This window comes from Furipterus horrens, unplaced genomic scaffold (genome assembly GCF_987537825.1).
Source record: "Furipterus horrens unplaced genomic scaffold, mFurHor1.1.pri manual_scaffold_6, whole genome shotgun sequence".
NCBI lineage: Eukaryota > Metazoa > Chordata > Mammalia > Chiroptera > Furipteridae > Furipterus > Furipterus horrens.
Genome location: NW_028327176.1, coordinates 31,645,207 through 31,665,077, shown reverse-complemented (window position 1 = coordinate 31,665,077; position 19,871 = coordinate 31,645,207). Strand labels below are relative to the sequence as shown.

At 41.4% G+C, this 19,871-nt stretch overlaps 1 protein-coding gene and 1 pseudogene across 3 annotated transcripts in view; both read right to left on the bottom strand.

Annotated features, from left to right (window-relative positions):
* The window catches only part of STON1 (stonin 1), a 54,726-nt gene that overhangs the window by 10,091 nt on the left and 24,764 nt on the right, over nucleotides 1–19,871 (bottom strand). For all 3 annotated transcript variants that reach the window (XM_090281267.1, XM_090281269.1, XM_090281268.1), the window contains one exon: nucleotides 1,034–3,010. In XM_090281267.1, the coding sequence (XP_090137393.1) occupies nucleotides 1,034–2,963 (1,930 nt within the window). In that variant the 5' untranslated portion in view covers nucleotides 2,964–3,010. The remainder of the gene's footprint in view (nucleotides 1–1,033; nucleotides 3,011–19,871) is intronic.
* On the bottom strand, nucleotides 16,724–17,284 carry LOC150005941 (mitochondrial import receptor subunit TOM6 homolog pseudogene; annotated as a pseudogene).

Genomic DNA, 19,871 nt, shown 5'->3' with positions numbered 1-19,871 from the left:
TCAGTAAATTATCACCGGAATGCCCGTAAAATGTTCTATGTGGGTCTGGTGTTATGAAAGTCTTCAAACAGAATCCTGAACACCAAGATCAAGTCCAGCTGCCTCTCTGGAACACTCACTATTATCATTGTTCTTAGTGAGCTCAACTGCTAGTATATACAGGTAGGAGGGTAAAAACAGAGCTCCAGGAGACACAGGGGTAGACAGCACAAGGTGGGGTGATTGCTGCCTAGGGGACCATAAAGGTTCCACAGGAGAGGTCCCAGGTCAGTTCTCAGCCCTGGCAGCCTGGAGAACCTTTCAGTAGCGCCCATACCTGGGCCTCCCACTACCAGAGTGTCATGGTTGGGAGGGGGTCTAAATATGGGTATGATGTTTCTAAAGCTCTAATGATTCTATGGACTCTGACAGGCAGCAAGGGCTAGGAAACAGATTTTAAAAGGAAGAGTGATGACAAGGATCTTAGGCTGCCTAAGCTAATGGTACCACTGCCCATCCATTCCCCAAAGCCAGAGACCCTCTCTCCTCCCATCCTCCTCCCCTTCCCTCAGGCCCACAGGTGATCTGTCATTGTCTTGGGGGCACTTCTGAATTTCCTCACCCATCCCTCACCTCCCTAGTGAAAGGCAGTCTTATTTCAAACAGCACAGAGCAAAGCCTAAGGAAGAAGAGGTACTGACTAAGAATATGAATGACAGATATTTAAAGGTTAATTAGGGAATCTGATGTCAAGAAGTCAACTATGAATTTTCCCTCAGTGCCACCATCTGCAACAAAACCCTAGCCTAGGATGATATTTATGATTTTTTTAAAATTTTTTTTTAAAGTTAACTTATCTGATAGAAACAGGCACAAGAGGATGCAATAAGCCAGCTGTTTAACTAAACATTCCATCTCCCACCCAGCAATGTATAAGTATGTCCTCAGCTGACTGAAGTTACCATCTGTCTCAGCCTGGTTTCAGTACAAGGAGGAGGGTGAAAACACTGAAGCTATTCCACATAAAAATCAACTTGGGGCGTTGAATATTTACTTGAATGTTTATCAGGAAGCCGGTCTATCTTCCATACCACGGCCCGGTAGACACTCTCATATTTTGCTGACCCCACAGTGACCTGTATGACAGGTTCAGATTCAGGTTCATGTAAACTCCCTAGACATGCCCGGCGGTTCATTTTGGCTTTCAGGGACTTCTGTCTCTGGAGGTTCATGGTCCAGAGAGCCTTGATCCACTGCGATGGGACAGGGAAGTGTATCATTATGTTGTCACAGGACCTCAAGGAACTGGCCTGGGATGATCTCTGAAGCAGTGGCGCCATGTTGACAAAGGCCTGAAGCTCCACATATGCCCCCTGGACAACCACTACTGACTTCAGGGAAAAGGGAAGATCCTCCCCATCGTACAAAGTCTTGAAACGCATCAGCTCAAACCGGCAGGCATCCAGAGGTACAAACTTAATGATTCTTGATTGCTCAAATTCTTGTGCTTTCACACACTTATGAAAATGATATTCAAGAATATCAATGCCCTTCTTTTCTGGGTCTGCTTCAAAATAGTGTTCATTTCGCTTCTGCAGCTCCAGATCGTTCAGTGTTAAAAAGCATTCCGTGCTCCCATTCACAAAGCAGAGGCAAGAGATTTGAGTTATCACAGCACTTTCAACCAATTTTCCTTCTTCTTTGGTGATTTTACCCCAAAAGTTGTCCACAATTTCAAGGGAAATTTCTTGTTCCTCATAATTCTTTTTTGTTTTTGAAACAGCTGGCAGCTTCACCAGCTCCTCCTCTATAGTAGTCAGAAAGTCGAGGAAGTCATGGTACTCTGTGGACCCCAACTTTAGCATCTGTTCTATGTCTGGCTCATGAACTACTTCTGTCTTAGAATGGTATTTTCTTTTTTCTGCGTAAGACACATGTTCAATCTTCACAGTATGGATTTTTCCTGCCACAGTAAAGTTCTCAATTTTGGGTTCAGAAAGTCTGCATTGTGGATCAAGCTGTAACTCTTTAAATGGTTTTTCTAACCCCTTCTCATAATACATTTGCAAAATTCCTCCAGGCAAGACTTTTAAAAAAATTGGTCCCCACTGACGGGAGGACATCATGTTCTTCTTCTCAGGGATTCTCAACATGAAAGACCATCCAGTTTTGGGCTGACTCCTGAAGAGAGTGTGGGGGACAAAGGAAGAGGTGGCATCTTCAGCATACAGACACTGCATAGACAAATTTCCAAATGAATCTTGGCTCTCAGCTGATTGGAGATGCTCAAGCCTCTTACAGATGTAGTTGAGTGAACACTGATTTAAGCTTTTTTGATCAATTGGCACTTCTTTGTCTCTTGATGTGAACCCCTTTTTGCTTCCCGGAGGGTCGAAGGTGAACTGGGAAGCACTGCCTTCTTCTTTCCAAAATGGACTTGAAAAGGCACAGTCCTCCCGAAAATACTGAAACTGGAGAGCACCACTTTGCAACCCTAGGCTCTCGGCCTGTGGGGAACTAGCTTCATCTGGAAGACCCCCTTTGGGAGCTGGATGTGGACATGAGTGCTCACTGGGTAAGGAGGTGTGGGATGAAGAGGCTGGCAGAGTAGGCAATAAGGAAGAATCTGCTCCAGGTGCTGTGAGTGGACTGTTTGAAGATAATTCTGGAATAGGATAGAGCACATGAGCGCCTGCTTTGGGGATGCCAGGAATTCCCGGGAAGTCTTTGGTAGGGGTAGAAAGAGGTGAGTTACTCGGAGGTCCTGGACTGAAGTAGAAGTCTATGATGGGAGAGGGGAGAGGAGTACTGCTGGTGGAGGAAGACCCACTGGGAAATTCCTTAGGACCAGAAAGGTTCAGCTTCAGCCCGTTTGGCCTACAGATGCCTTGATTTTCCAGAGGGAAATTCTTTGACCTTTGAGAAGACTGAAATTCAGGGTCATCATCAAATGTGACCCAGCTGCCTGGGTTCGTAGAACACATCTTTGAAATCAGATTGTGATCTTGTCAATGAGTCAGATGTGTTGTCTCTGTTAAAGAAGAAAGAGAAAATACGAATATAAAATGAGGAAAAATTTGAGTTACTAGAGGTCTTCAGTTCTGAGATATACTTGGATTTAAAAGCACATTATTTACAGATTAACTGAGTTTAAAGTAATGCTTTAACACTGTAACATTTTTGATGACTGAATTGATTTAAAAATATAAGATCTAACCATGTACTGTGACAAGAGAGTCATTTTAGATTTAAGAACACACACAGGCTGCAAGTGAAAGGATGGAAAATGATATTTTATGCAAATAGAAATCAAGAGAGCAGGGATAGCCATACTAATATCAGACAAAATAATTAAGTCAAAAACTGTCACAAGAGACAAAGAAGGACATTATATAATAGGGTCAACTTACCAGAAAGATGTAACAATTACAAGTATATATAAACTCAACACACAAATATATAAAGCAAATATTAAAACCTAAATGGAGAAATTAGATAGGAACACATAATAGTAGGAGATTTCAATACCCCACTTTCAATAATGCATAGGACATCCAGACATAGTATCAATAAGAAAATAGAGGACTTGAACAACACTATAGATCAATGGACATACCAGACATACACAGAACATCCCATATAACAGCAGTAAAACACAAATTCTTCTCAAGAACACACAGAACAAAACAGTCTCTAGGATATATCACAGGTTAGGCCACAAAATAAGTCTTAACAAACTTAAGATTGAAATTATACCAGGTATCTTTTTCACCATAATAGGAAAAAAAAACACTAAAAGTCAATAACAGAAGGAAAACTGGAAAATTCACGAATATGTAGAAATTAAGGTGGTGAGCGAGGCAGGGGAGAGCAATAGGGAAAAAACTGGGACAACTGTAATTGAAGAACAATACAATTTTTTAAAAAATTAAACAATATACAATGTGTCAAAGAAGAAATCAAAACAAAATTAGAAAATATCTTGAGGGAAAAAAATTAAAACACAATATACCAAAATTTATAGGATTCAACAAAAGTGGTTCTAAGAGGGGAGTTTACAGTGGTAAATGCTTAAAAAAAAGAGAAAAAAAGACCTTCAAAAATAAAGTAACTTTTATAGCTTAAAGAACTAGGAAAAAAAAAAAAAAACTAAGCCCTAAGTAAGTAGAAAGACAAGAATAAAGATTAGAGCAGAATAAATGATATAGGCAATATAAAATAGGGAAAATATCCATAAAACTAAAGAGTTTAATTTTTTTTAAATCAACAAAATTAACAAACTTTTTTGGAAATGAAAGAAGACAATTACAACTGAGGTCACAGAATTTTTAAAGTATCATTATGAGATTACATGAACAATTATATGCAAACAAATTGATTAATCCAAAAGAATTGGATAAATTCCCAGAAGCATAACACCTACCAAGATCCAATCATAAAGAAATAGAAAATATGAACAGACCTATACCTATAATTAATAAAGAGGTTGAACTGGTACTCAAAACCTCCCCAAAAAAGAATAGCCTAGGCTCAGATGGCTTCACTGGAGACTTCTACTAAACATTTAAAGACTTCTTGACATTAATCCTTCTAAAACTCTTCCAAAAAATTACAGAGGAGGGAATACTTCCAAACTCATTTCATGATGTCAGTACGTATTATTCTGATACTAAAGCCAAAGACACTACAAGAAAACTACTATTTGAATATGAATGCAAAAAAAATGCCCAACAAAATACTGGCAAACCAAATTCAGTAGCAGATTAAAAAGATCATACACCATTATCCAGCTGGATTTATCCCTGGGATGTTCAACATATGAAAAATCCATCAATGTGATATACCACATTAACAGAACAAAGGATAAATACCACATGATGCAGAAAAAGCATTTGACAAAATTCAACACCTTTTCATGATAAGAAACTACTCAACAAGCTAGCAATAGAAGGAAACTACCTCGACATAATAAAAATAATATATGTAAAGCCCACAACTAATATAATATGCAATGTTGAAAAACTGAAAGCTTTTCCTCTAAGACCAAGAATAAGGCAAGGATGTATCCACTCTTGCTACTTCTATTCAACACAGTACTGGAAGTCCCAACCAGAGCAATGAGGCAAGAAAAATAAAATAAAGGGTATCCAAATCAGAAAAGAAGTTGCATTTTGTCTGCTTGCAGATGATACGCTCTTATACATAGAAAACTAAAGATTTCACACACACATTGTGTCGTCGTCGGCAGCCGTCCGTCTCGAGAGACGATGGTGTAGCTTCTTCAGAGTCTATCTGCACCGCCAAGAATGGCTGTGCAGTCCGACTCGGGAGTGACATGGTATCTGTCTCCTCCCGTGTTGAATCGACATCTTGCGATGACGCTGAAGCTACAGAGCCTGGGCAGGGTAATATGGAGGGTCTGCTGTTGCCCATGCAGCAGACCCCCCCTCTCTTCGCAGCTGAAGGGTCCAAGGGAAAGACGGAGTCGATACAGCTTGGGTTCAGGTGCGCCGCAGGAGTTGCCGGTGTTGACTACAACGTCAAACCGCCTTAGGGACTCCGGCTCCGGATTTTCTGTCGGGGTTTACTCCCTTAGCCTTTCCCCTGAAGAGGTATGCCGCAAGGCAGCGGAGGTTTTTTGGAGTCAGAGTTTTCCTTCTCTGATGTACCCTGACTGGAAGATCGAACCAGCGACACTTAGCTCGCAGGCCGACGCTCAATCCACTGAGCTAAACCAGCCAGGGCAACACATTGTGTGCAATGTTAGAATAAATGAATTCAGCAAAGTTGTAAAATATAAAATCAATATCCAAGTATCACTTGCATTTCTATGCACAAGCAATTAAAATCCAAAAAGAAAATTAAGAAAATAACCCTGTTTACAATAGCATCAAAAAAATAAAATATTTAGGAATAAACTTAACTGAAGAGGCAAAGGACTTATACCCTGAAAATTACAAAGTATCATTGCTAAAAGAAATTAAAAACACAAATAAATGGTAATACACTCCATGTTCATGGATTAGAACACTTAATATTGTTAAGATGTCCATACTACTAAAAGCAGATTCAATGCAATCTCTATCAAAATGCCAATGACTTTCTTGTGTGTGGAAATAGGGAAAACAATACTTAAATTTATTTGGAATCTCAAAGGATTTTGAATAGTCAAAACAATCTTGAGGCGAAACAAGATGGCGGAGGAGTAAGTGGAAGCTACACTAACTTCCTCCTAGAACTAGTCTGGATTTACAATGTAATTTTGGAGAAATCATCTGGAATAACGAACCGAACACCAGCTGGAGAGAAGTCTTATAACCACGGAGAGACAGAAAAGGCCGCTACATCACAACGTGACCGGTTGGGAGTGCGGAGACGTGGAAGGGCTGGCTGGGCTCCCACGGGTGGCAGCTGAAGGGGCTGAGAAACAGCTCAGCAGCCGGGGATTCCCCCTGAGAAGGGCAGGGTCTAAACCCCCAGCTGGGCTTCCCAGCCTACAGCGACAGAGTGGAAAGTAAAATAGTATCAGCTGTGAAAAGCGAAAAGCCACAGGCTTTCTTGCTAGCCGGAGAGAAACAGCAGGAGAAAAAGAGCTCTTAAGCGGATCACATACGAAAATATTTTGGCCACCACTTACCCTGGGCTCAAGCAGAGGGAAGGCGGAGAGGACTGGAGACACTTGGGGAGAATTTGGCACGGTGGCTTTGAGGGGAGAACTGGAGGAGCGGCTGGCTGGGTCCCAGTGCTGACTCATCCCCAGTACTGCGGGTAGACCATTCCCCTCCAAGTGGCGTCAGCCTGAGGGGAAGCAAAAGCCCTGCCTACAGGAATTAAGCTGCCACACCCACAGTCCTTAAGCCTGACAGCTAATCACAGATTGAATAGATTAACAATCAAAGAAGACAGACAACAGCAGTAGATCCCTGGAAGTCTCCAACAGGCTGCCTAGGGCCAGACTGGTACATGATCTGACGCCACCAGAGGCAGATCCAGGAAGTGCAGATCATTCCAAGAAGCACCAACAAACAATAGGAGTCAAAAAAATGGGGAGACAGAGAAACAACCTCCCATCAAAAGGAAAGGTAGAATCCCCAGAAAGAGTGCTAAATGAAATAGAGGGGAGCGAACTATCAGATATGGAATTCAAAACATGGATTATGGAGAAGCTGAATGAGCTCAGCGGAAACTTCAAAGAACTCCAGAAAAACTACAAGGAACTCACAGAAAATTACGTGAGCATGAAAAAGGACATAGAAGCTATCAATAAGAGCCAGGAGGAAATGAAAAATACGATCTCTGAATTGAAGAACACAGTAGAAGGAATTAAAAGCAGGCTAGAGGAAGCAGAAGATCGGATCAGCGAGCTGGAGGACAACCTACACAAAAACTCCCAGACAATGCAACAAAATGAAAAAAGACTGAACAAGACTGAAGAGGTTCTAAGACAGATGCAGGACAACATGAAACGTAATAATATCCGTATCATAGGAATTCCAGAAGGAGAAGAAGAAGAGCAAGGGATAGAAAACCTCTTTGAAAAACTAATGACAGAAAACTTTCCTAACATGACGAGAGAAAGAGTCACGCAAGTCCAGGAAGCACAGAGGGTCCCAATGAAGATGAACCCCAACAGGCCCACTTCAAGACACATCATAATTAAAATGCCAACATTCAAAGACAAAGAGAGAATCCTAAAAGCAGCAAGAGAGAAACAACTAATAACATACAAGGGAGCTCCAATAAGGCTATCATCAGATTTCTCAGCAGAAACACTACAAGCCAGAAGGGAATGGCAAAAAATATTCCAAGCAATGAAAAACAAAGGCCTACAACCAAGAATACTCTACCCAGCAAGGCTTTCATTCAAAATGGAAGGTGAAATAAGGAGTTTCCAAGACAAAAGAAGGCTAAAAGAATACATCTCCACCAAACCAGCATTGCAAGAGATGCTAAAGGGTCTGCTTTAAGAAGATGAAGAAACAGAGAGACAGAGAGGAACACGAGTACAAAGGGGGAAAATGACAATGAATAAGTACTGAAAGAAAGAAGGAACTTCTACCATTTGCAACAACATGATTGGAACTAGAGAGAATTATGCTTAGCGAAATAAGCCAGGCAACAAAAGAAAATTACCTTATGCTGTCACCTGTTACAGGAAACTAATGAACAACACAAACAAATGAGCAAAATTGAACCAGAGGTATGTAAACAAGGAATAAACTAACAGTAACAAAGGGGAAGATGGGAGGGAGAGAAGGGGTAAGAAGGGGAAGGGTCTAGTCAAAGAACATGTATGAATGACCCATGGACATGGACAACTGGGTGGGGACTGACTGTGGGGGGGGGGCAGGGTGCAGGGAAGCAAGAGGGGGAAAAAAAGTGAGACAACTGTAGTGGAAAAACAAACAAACAGAAAATTTTTTAGTGGGGGGGGAATAAAAATATAAAGAATAGAAATGCAAGTTCAGTGAATATTAGAAGGACAAGGATTTTCCTTCCGATAAGACAGTCCTACAGATTTAGAGACTTGTATGTGGGTTATGTTACATAAATTAACATGTGTTTTCTGTTTTCAAAGGGCATAAGCCTACAATCTCATTACCTGAGTGATTATCTGTATGCATAGGCCTCACTTAATCCTGTCTGCATTGCTGCCTCCTGAGACTCAATGGTTTGGCTGAACTAAGTGGCTGGGTTGGTGAAGAACGGGGTGGTCTGTGGGCTTCACTTTAAAACTGGTTTCTCTTTTCTATCCTAATGGCTTGGACAGAAAAAGCCCAGAGGCCTGAGATGGGGGAAACCTAAAATATTTCCCTCAGTCCAAAATAAGTATAATGGGCAAAAGGGTTTTGGACAGGTGAGATGTACCTGGCACACCTTCCTCCAAAGAAGCCCCTCTTTTCCCTAATGTGGGACATTGAAAAATTAATACCTGTCTTTTGTCATCTAGTGGTTACGGATTAAATGATGTCCTTTAACCCTGTTGCCCCCAGAATACAACAAGGATGCCAGCCTGTCAAACCAAGCATGCCGTTGTCCAGAGACAGCCAACCAACCTGGAGTCTGCATGATCCTTCCCCTTGTGGGAAGGCCACCCTCCCCTCCACATCCCCACTCTTATTAGGGATTTCTTGACCCACGGGTAGGTAGGACGACGACCATGTCCAGCTTGAAGCAGCTAGAGGAGCTCGAGACCTTCATCCATTGTCCTTTATAAGATTGTAAAGGGTCTTAAGTCTGAGAGGGAGGAATTGTTATTTTTTATTGTTAAAATATTTAACTAATTAATTAATTAATTTTAAAAAAAGAAGAAGAAGAATATATGAAAGGGTGAGGCGGGAGAGCTTGTATGTACGACCCATGGGCATGGACTTGGAGAGGGGATTGTTGGGGAAGGGGGGTGCTGGGCGGAGGGGAGCAAAGGGGAAAAAAAAAAATTGGAACTATTGTAACAATATAATCAATAAAATATACTTAAAAAAAAAAAAACAATCTTGAGAAAGAATAATGAAGCTGGAGGCCTTGTACACTCATAGAAGAAAACATAGAGGAAAACTTCACAACAACACTGGTCTCAACAATGATTTCTTAAATTTGACACCAAAAGCATAGGCAAAAAAAACCAAAACTGACAAGTGAAACTACATCAAATCGAAAAGCTTCTGTATACCAAAAAAAAAAAAAACAAAACAAAAACCAATCAACAGAGTAAAAAAGCAACCTATGAAATGGGAGAAAATACTTGCAAATCATATATCTAGTAAGGGGGTTAATATCCAAAATATATAAGGAGCTCCTAATTCAATAACAAAACAAAAACAAAAAACAAATAACCCAACTTGAACATGAGCAACAGACTTGAATAGACAGACATTCCTCCAAAGACAACACACAAATGGACAATAGGTATATGAAGAGATAGTAAACATCACTAGCCACCATGGAAATGCAAATAAAAACTCTCCTTACATCTGTTAGGATGGCCATTACTGAAAAAGAAAGAAAAGAAAGAAAAAACAAACAAAAAACAAAAACAAGAGTTGGCAAAGATGTGGAGCAACTGGAACCCCTGTGCACTGTTAGAAATGTAAAATGAAAAATAGTATAAAGGTTCCTCAAATCTTTTCAAGTAAAGCTGCCCATATGATCCAGCAATCCCACTTCTGGATATTTATTTACCCAAAAGAATTGAAACAGGATCTCAAAGAGATATCTACACTCCCCTGTTCACTGCAGCATTACTCACAATAGCCAAGATATGGAAACAACCTAAATGTCCAACATCTGACGAATAAAGAAAATGTGGTATGTACACATACAATGGAGTATTATTCAGTCTTAAAAAGAAAGTCTGATACATGCAACAATTAGGGATGAACATTAAGCACATTATGTAAAATGAGTGATGTAAACTAGTCACAAAAAGACAAATATTGTATGAGTCCACTTACATGAGGTATCTAAAGTACAGTCATGTTGCACATAACCATGTTTCAGTCACTGATGAGTGGCATATATGACCATGGTCCTATAAGGGAGCTAAAAAATGCCTACTGCTTAGTGACTTTGTGGCTGTTGTAACAGATTATTCAAGTGTTTGTGGGGATGCTGGTGTAAACAAACCCATGGTGTTGCCAGTTATATAAAAAGTATAGCACATACAATTACATAGTACAGTACATAATACTTAATAATGACAATAAACAACTGTTACTGGTTTATGTATCTGTTACACTATACTTTTTGTCATTATTTTAGAGTGTACTCTACTTATAAAAAGAATTATTGTAAAACATGCCAGCAGCAGCCTCATACAGCTCACATTTACCATGATTCTGACTGCATCCTTTTCTTTTGTGCATGATTTAATCTTATGTTGTTGTGTACAGACATGCCATAGAGACCTGTAGTCTAGGAGCAATAGGCTATACCACATAGTCTAGGTGTGTAGCAGGCTACATCATCTAAGTATTTGCAAGTACACTCTATGGTGCTCACACAACAATGAAACTGCCTAATGACAAGTTTCTCAGAACACATCCCCATTGTTAGGCAGGGCATTACTGTAGTCAAATTTATAGAAGCAGAGTAGAATAGTGGTTACCAAAGGCTGGGGGAGGGGAAAAAGAGGTGTTGCTAGTCAGTGAAAATTTAGAGATTTGTTGTACAACACGGTGCATATAGTTAACAATACTCTACCATACACTTAAAAATCTGTTTAAAAAATTGTTTTTATTAACTGCAACACTTTTGAATCACTTCCAAAGGTATATATTTAAATGATTATTATGTAGCCAGACCTTGTTAGTGCTCTAGAAAATACAGGAGGAATAGATAAAACCCAATGCATATAGAACTTTAACCCACAGACAGCCCCAAAACATGTGATGTTTATATTTAAAAAGCATTTTCAAATTCATGATCTCATTTATCAAAACAACTCTGAGAGGTATATATCATTATTCCTATTTCATGGCAGTTACTTGGGTTTAGAGTCATTACCTAAATCATCCAACTGGTTAAAAGGCAGAACTAAGTTGTTGTTTTTTTTAAATAACAGCTTTATTGACATACAATTCACAAACATAAAATTCCCTTTAAAAAAGACAACTCAGTGGTATTTAGTACATTAACAGAGTTGTGCAACCATCACCACCATCTCATTCCAGAACATTTTTATCACCCTGTCCCTGCAAATAAACCCTGTACCTATTAGCATTCATTCCCCATTTTCTCCCTCCCCCAGGCCCTAAAACCACTATGCTACTTTATTTTTCTGAATTTGCCTAGTCTGGACATTTCATATAAATAGAATCTCTACAACATATTGCCTTTTGTGTCTGGCTTCTTTCACTTAGCATGTTTTCGAAGTTCACCCATGTTGTAGCATATATCAAACAGTACTTCATTCCTTATTGTGGCTGAATAATATTTCATTGTGAGGATATCTCCTATTTTGTTCATCAATTGATGGGCATTTGGTTTGTTTCTATTTTTTGGCTATTAGAATACTGCTATGAACATGCATGTATAAGTTTTTTGTGTAACTGTTTCTCTTGGTTATATAAACCTAGGTTTGGAAAGAACCCAAATTTGAACACAGGTCACTTCATGCAAATCTAATACAACACAAATTATTGAAATTATTCTAATGGCATCAAAGGCGATGAGCTGTACAGAACCCAGTGCTGACCTGGTTGGGTATAACCAGAACACTGGGCACTGCCCTGCCACTCACTCCAAACATTCAGTGACTAGACTAGAAACATCTCTGAGTTTCTCCCCAATTCTAAAGGAATTCTATGGTACAGTAATTGCTTTGACACCCAGCTGAATTTTCTTTCAAAAGCAGAAATTGTGTTACCACTGGGATTTTTTACCGAACTTCCAAACCGACAGAAGTAAAGCTCCATAAGATCTACTGGTGTGAAAATTCAAAACCTGCTGGAATAAAGGCCATGAGAAAGCCTATTTTTCTCCCTCCAGCCTGCCTCCTCACCTCCCCTTGTGGATAATGAAGGCTCAACCAGCGCAATCATTCAAGCTTGGAAAAGAGCCAACACAAAGGGAGGGGCTGGGGACAGGGCACGCTCAGTGTTGTCATTTGCTAAATCCGCACATTCCTGAGGGCACAAAAACACACAGCAGAGCAGCAGCCCAGGCCAGCTGGCTCTCTGGAGGGCATTTCACTGTCACGGCATGCCCTGGGGCTGCAGTTGCCATAAGGCACTTTCCCTTGGGGCAGGATGAGCAGTGATTCAGGGGACTCGGCCAGCAGCCTCCAGGCAGGAAATCAGCAGCAGTAATTTATTAACCCATCCAATCTCACCCTCTTCAGAAGGAATGCAGCCAAAATAATTCTTCATATAGGGTGAAAGATCATGAAAATGTTTTCTTTGATTGGTTTGATAATGAAGAAAAAAAATTAAAAAGCAAGGGAAGAAATAATTCAGCTTCTGAATGACTCCTGATCTACACCAAATGTTTGGCCTCATCCATGATCCATTGGTAGCTTCAAAATGTGAGATAGGGATATTGGTTTCTTCAAAGTTTTTGCTTATTGTGGGGGAAAAAAGATTTCCATAAACCAGATAAAGAAATCAATCTCATTGCTTTTTAAGTAACCCCTAAACTTTGGAAAGCACGGCTTGCAAAATATCTCCTACCTTGAGTGAAAAAACCTAGCAAAGCACTCTTCCCCTATGCAAGACTCTTCCAGAGCAGGCACTCGGCAAATGTAATGTGAGTTCAATGCAACCAAAGAGAATTCTGTGCCCAAGAGCTCAAGCCTTTGTCCCTGTTTAAAAAGCAGGACTTAGATGCTTCTCTGGAGTGAATGTCTGAGACTCCAGCTCCACGGTCAAGAGCGGGTTTGTTTCCTGTCGTGCTCCCCTTTCTCCTCTTCTCTATACCTCTTGCTGCCCTTCCTTATCAATCCTCTTTACACTTACTTCCATTTCTCTCTTACCTCTTTTGCCCCTTCCCTCTCTATGACCTCATCTTTCTAGTCTAGTCTCAAAACAGCAAACCACTCAGTTTTCCCAAAGTGAACAACTAGAATCAATTCTCTCCAGCACTTTCCTTCCCTCCTAGCCCATCCCCACCCCCAGCAGGGACAGTGGGCCACATCCTGTCCAGGACCTTGGTCTGTCCAGGGCCCACTGGGTCTCGGGGAGGGATGAGAAAGCTCAAGAATCTAGTGGTCCAGAATGTGTTTTATTTTCATCAGCTGTAAATTCACCCCATCTACTTCAAGACTGAAATCTAAAAGTATTCAAGCAGCAGCATCTATTTAACCACAGTATTTATTTATTCTGCACTGCAAATGGGGTAAGACTAAATATGTATCTGTGCCTCCCAGAGGGCCCTGAGTCCTACCAGATAGAAAAGGAAAATGTATTATGGTAGAAATTCTAGAACTCAGTCTCTGAGGCTTGAAGGTTTCCAGGGGAGTGTTTGCTTCCCCTTTAAGACTATTAGACATTTTTTTTGCCTCCCTATTTTCAAGGCAGCATCACAGCACACTGAACTCAAGATCAAATTGAAAGTAAATGGACATGCCTACTCACACTGGGAATAACAAGGATATATATAGGTAGACCATGGTTTTCAACCTCTTACTTCAACACATGTGACAGATGGCATCCCAAAGCCTAGCACATTCTCTTGGATGTACCCAGTTTAACAACCCCCCAAAATATTTAGGGAAGCCTTAAAATAATTAATTACCCCCACATGCTTAGGGCTGGATCAGCAAAGGAGTGGCCCAGGCCACAGCCAACATGAGAAAGGCTGCCCTTATATACAATTACTGCATTCCACCCCTTTTCTCCACTTAAGAAATCATGCTGGAATTCTTTAAAAGTATTATGGAGATTATAATAAACTTATTCTAAATTGTTTTAAAAATGAAATCTTTCACAAATAGCAGCACCTTAAATATTAATAGTACTGCACATTACTTATAATAAGCCTTATGAATAAGAAGCACTGGTATGAAAAAAATTATCTCATCAAAAATAATTTGGGGATACAAATTTTCAAGTTATCATAGAAAAAAATTCATACATTCCTTGAGAGTCAGACTTTTTCAGGGTGGGATCACATCTCATTCATTAGGGCATTTTCCACATTGCCTACAAATGTCTGACATGAGTATGTAGCTCTATAAATTTTTGATTGAATATTTTAAATGTTCTATTCAGTTTTCCATAAAGTAACTTATACTGCCCTCCCCAGTTCAAAGACTCACAGAGCCTTAGAGTTAGGCAGAAATTGGAGGTATTCTGTTCAGTTCACCGCACCAGCAAACAGTCATCAGGTCCTATTGCTCGGGGTATGCTAAGTGCTATATGCGCATGATCTCATTTAATTGTCACAATCCCATCAGGTGGTAATATCATCTTTTTGTGGAATATGAAAGTAAGGCTCAGAGAGGTTAAGCTACTTGCCTTAAGTCACCCATTCAGTTAGGAAGACCCGGACTCTGAACAGGTCTGTCTGACCCCAAAGTCCACGTTCAACATTTTTCCATCACCCCAAAGGTCCCAAGAGAACTGATGACAGACTACATCAGTGTCCTAACTGCCACTTCCAAGTCCTTTCCACCTCTCCACACTTCACTAAGAAGAAAGCTCCAGGTTACAAGCCACCATTGCCTGGTGCTGGGAACCCTCTATAAACTGGAAAGATTCTGTTCTCACCTGAGAAGAACCTATTTCTCCACAAAGCCCACCACATGTATCTGCCGCTTGGACACCCACCCCAGGTGTTCTTGAGACAGTTTTCCCCATGACTGCTCAAGAAAAACGACCACTAATTATCAATTTGGGTCCATTCTAAGACTGGCTTTCGTCACTCAGCCTGCCCTATTTCCTTTCCCTTCCTGTCTGCATCCACTGGCCAGCCCACCCTTAGTGATGAACAACTGTTCAGACTTGCTGCCCAACAAATGCATTTTGGTGCCATCTGCTCTTCGAGTTGCGGTCTCAGTAGACTAATGCCCCGAGATTTGTGTAACTCTCTGCGTTGTCCTTCCTCCCATGCTGTCCCCAAAACCCCTCTACTCTCAAGTGTTTACTCCTGCTGTTCTTTTCAGTTTTCCTTTGCTTTTCTCCGAAACCATTCAAGTAAAGTATAAATATGAAGTTCTACCTTATCCTGCAGATTGTCAAAATCAAATTAGATGCACTTGGTTGTTGAATCAGCATTCCAGATTATCTGCAACTGAAGACTGTCCCACTTCAGCCCGTTACCTGTGGGAAATAACACCCTCTAGGATGACCCAAGGGTCTGGCTTCTCCGCATCTGCCAGGCTGGGGGAGGCCTGATGCTAGGAATATTCAGCAGAGAAAGCTCTGGGAAGCATCACCCTGCAGCCTCCTGGTAGCGGTCCCACCACAACTGTCATTGTCAGGCTGACTCCTACTCAAGCGTCATGAACACATCTGGACCCTCAGCAATGCACTCGCCTTTGCAGAGGGCTGAATTTAGTCCTTTATGCCTGGGACTTTTTTTGCTCTATAACAATGCTGCATATTATAGAGAAAGAATGTCTTCATGTCAGTATCTGCGTGGTTTCCTTGGCTGTCTCCCAAATAAGGAATTCTCAGACTCTCCCCAGGGCTGGACTCCTTAACTGCCACACTGAAATCAGACTGGAGCTGCATTTGCAAAGATCTCCCTGTTGCTTTGTGTGGTTAGAGGTCTGCAAAAGTTACCCTCCTTGTTATTCTGGAACGTATACCCCAGAAACAAAGCCAAAGCCAGAAACAGCCCAATGTGCACAATGCATCCATGAAGAATTTTCTTAAAGGTTTGCTATGAATTTAAAATATCATTCCTAGAGCATGTTTCCCTTTAAAGGGGAAACTAAAAGTCTGAAACAGAAACAAATCATAAGACAACACAAAACCCTAAATAAAATGAAAACACTTGCAAAGTACACTCTCGCCTTAGCTCACAGGAGAAGTGTCCACTACACGTACTGGATGTATTATTAACACATATGTTCTGCAGTCCATAATGTTTAATCACAAACATGTGTGGTATTTAGTTCAGCTATACAACAGGAAATACCATTTGTAAAATATTAAACCACAGCAAAACCTATCCATGCCCTCAAATATAATCTGTGCTGGTTCTAGTGAGCTCCCCAACCTTACTCCTCCCCTATGACATTCTTTTTTTTTTTTTTTTTTTTTTTGTAAGCTGAAGTTTCTTATTAAAAGAATAAAAAAATGGCTTTGTGTGCAGTCTTTATTTTGAGTAACTGTTAAAATGCCATCAGGTTATTCCTCAAGACAAGAGCAAAAATCTCCCCTGCAGAAACTTAGGGACTATATACAGAACGTTACAAAACAGAGGACAACACTTTAGCTGAAGCCTGACTGCTGACCAGAGAATGGAGTTCTGAATAGATACAGGGAAGGGAAGGTACCCATAGGAATCAAACTTCAGCTGCCATCAGGGCAAGTCTTGTGATGGTCACAAATTGGAGGCTCTGCATTTGGAAGGTTCAAGTACAGCACGGGTCCCATGTGTCTATTTGTCTACACCCCTGGCTGAGGGGCCATTAGGTCAATGTCACTCAAATTCCTGGCCAGCCAAACTCCCACAGCAAAAAGTCCCAAGTTTAGTATCAAGTTCCTCCGGAAGTCATTCCTATCGGTGGCGAAGCGGTAGATGCCCCACAGCCAATCTCCCACGTTGTCTGGAATTTCGGAAGCTTCATTTGTCGAGCCCCCAGCGCTCACACTGACCCCACTGGAAGGCATAGCAGCCCCTTAGCGCTCCGCAAGGCTTCTAGGATCCCCTATGACATTTAACCTCCACTTTTCCAGGATGAATTTGGTTCTCGGCTATTATTTTAACTTCATTTTAATAATCTGCTTATTTCATAAATTTAGGAAGCAGTGTGAACAGATACCAATTCAAACTGGCTAGTCCCAGAAGACCATCTTTACATGAACAAAGAAAAGATATAAGGGTAGATGGGCATTCTGACTTCAGAATCTTATTTTTCTCACCTTGACAGTTTTATGGAGTTTCCATACCAGGATCATGTCACTGTCATAGATGCTACAGAAATTTGCTAAACAGAAGTCTGTGAGCCTATTTCTTCATCTGTAAAATGGTGATAATATCTGCTTCACATGTAAATTGCCTCATAACAGATACTCAATACATAGAGTAGTTTTCCTTCCTCTCTCTCCCTCCTGTTTGCCCTCTCTCCAATTCTAGCCTTCCTTTCTCTAGTAAGAAAGAAATTAAGAAGCTCAGATTCTGGAGTCTGCTTTTGTATCCGGTCAACTTGTTAAAAATCCATTTCTTGAACTCTTGTCTCCATTCTGCCTGGCACATGACCATGCCTCTACCCTGCCCTCCAGATGTGATGTTTCTATCTAGTCCTCTCCTTGTGCCTGAATCCCTGCTGAGGGCTTCTCCTTGAAGAAATCATCTCCCAAAGTGGCAAGAAATTAAGAGTATGAGAGAAAAGACCCATGGTCAAAGGCATTTGCGAAATTCTGGTTAAACGAGGGTTTCCAGGTCTCTTCATGGCAATCCTTCCCAAAGCCTGTAGGCTAATGTTTTCATGGGTGCCAGGAGGGAGTAACAGGCAGCTTTCCTTATGGAAAAGACCCATAAGGAATGTGCTTCAGAACATTCTGGAACATGCTATTCTAAGATAAAGTACCTGTGGCTAGAAAGCACATAAGTCACCTTTAACTCTGGATATCTTGGCCTTTTCATTCTGTTGCCAGCTTCTCTGCTCTGACCATGAGGAGGACTGGGTCAGACCTGCAGGGGACGCTGGTGAGAGTCCCGTGGTGTCTGTTCAACCATGAATTGCTTGCTCTCTCATTCTCCAGGAAGAGAAATCAAAGTACAAGCCCTAGATGTGCTGAACTGAGGTGTGAAATGAAAGGCATTACTTAAGCAAATCAGCACAGCACCAGGAGATGTTAAAAGTAATCAGAAAAAAAAGACAGATCAAAAGTGACATAGTCCCAAAGCATAGCTTGCATCCTCACACAACCACATCAAAATTACAACTAAACTATAGAACAACCATCAGAAATCAAGCTGGATGGACATCCTATAATTCCAGAGTTAAAGAAGAAACCACATTGAGACTGGTAGAGAAAGAAAGGCTAGAATGAGAGAGGGGGGAAACAGGAGGGAGAGAGAGGAAGGAAAACTACTCTATGTATTGAGTACCTGTTAAGAGGCAATTTACACATGAGGCAGATATTATCACCATTTTAAAGAAGAAACCACATCAAGACTGGTGGAGATGCAGAATGAGTTGGTCCCACACCTACGTGTGGCAGATAAAAATTCTGAGAGAGATTTTAAGAGCGAGGGATCCCAGCCCCACACCAGGCCACCAGTGCCAGGGAGATAAGTCTCCATAACTTCTAGCTGTAAAATCCAGTGGAGATTGAGGCTATATGTGGAGAGCAGGACTGAACTAAGACGGCATCAAGGGAAGATATGTTTACGGCAAGCACAGTAGAGCAATGACTCGAAGGGATGACGCAATCCCTTGAGCATGCGCAGTACAATGGAGTAGACAACATGTGCTTATCTGAAGAGTAAACACCACCCAGCTCAGAAGAGCAACATAAACCACGTGTGCCTTTTGCGGTTGTACAAAACAACGTGTTAATCAGAGGCTGATGCAACATTGCATCATACAAGGGTATGAAAGAAAAGATCTTCGCACTGACTGCTGAGACAACTGAGAGGAGCTGAGATGGCTGAGAGATGCTCTGCTGCTCCAGTTGCTCTGCTCTACCTGCCTCTGAAGCCACTGTAGATTCTGCCCTGCAAGATGCTGACCGGCTGCCTCCTGGACCTGGACCTGATCTAGATTCTTGGGACTCAGGTTCATTACAGTTATTGGGTTATTAAAGATTTGGATTGATTCTGCATTAATAAAAGCTGAGTGAATAGCACAGTCACCTGTGTTGACTCGCAGTTATTCCTTGATTGCTGATGTTGCCTATAGGGCTGGTGGCTGGATAGGCAGCCCAACGCCTCTGGTCTGTGACAAAGGGTGGAGGCTGAGTCATAGGAAACTGTTACATGTCATAAAACATCTGCTCATGACACTAAAAGACAGAAACTACTGGGATCCCAGGCGGTTCCTCTTAATGGGCCCTGGGACAGACTTACTCAAACGCTCTCTCTCTGAGCTCAAGCATGGGGGCAGCATATAGAAATGCATCAGAGACATACATGGAGGAACTTAATTGAGGGGCATCAGGGCAAGCGCTTGGGGTGGGGCAGCTTTCTCCCAAGCTGAAGTGCTGACAAAGGACACTGTTCGTTTTCTGAGCCCTCCCCCGACACAGCCACAGAGCCAGCACACAGGCACCACATCTGAG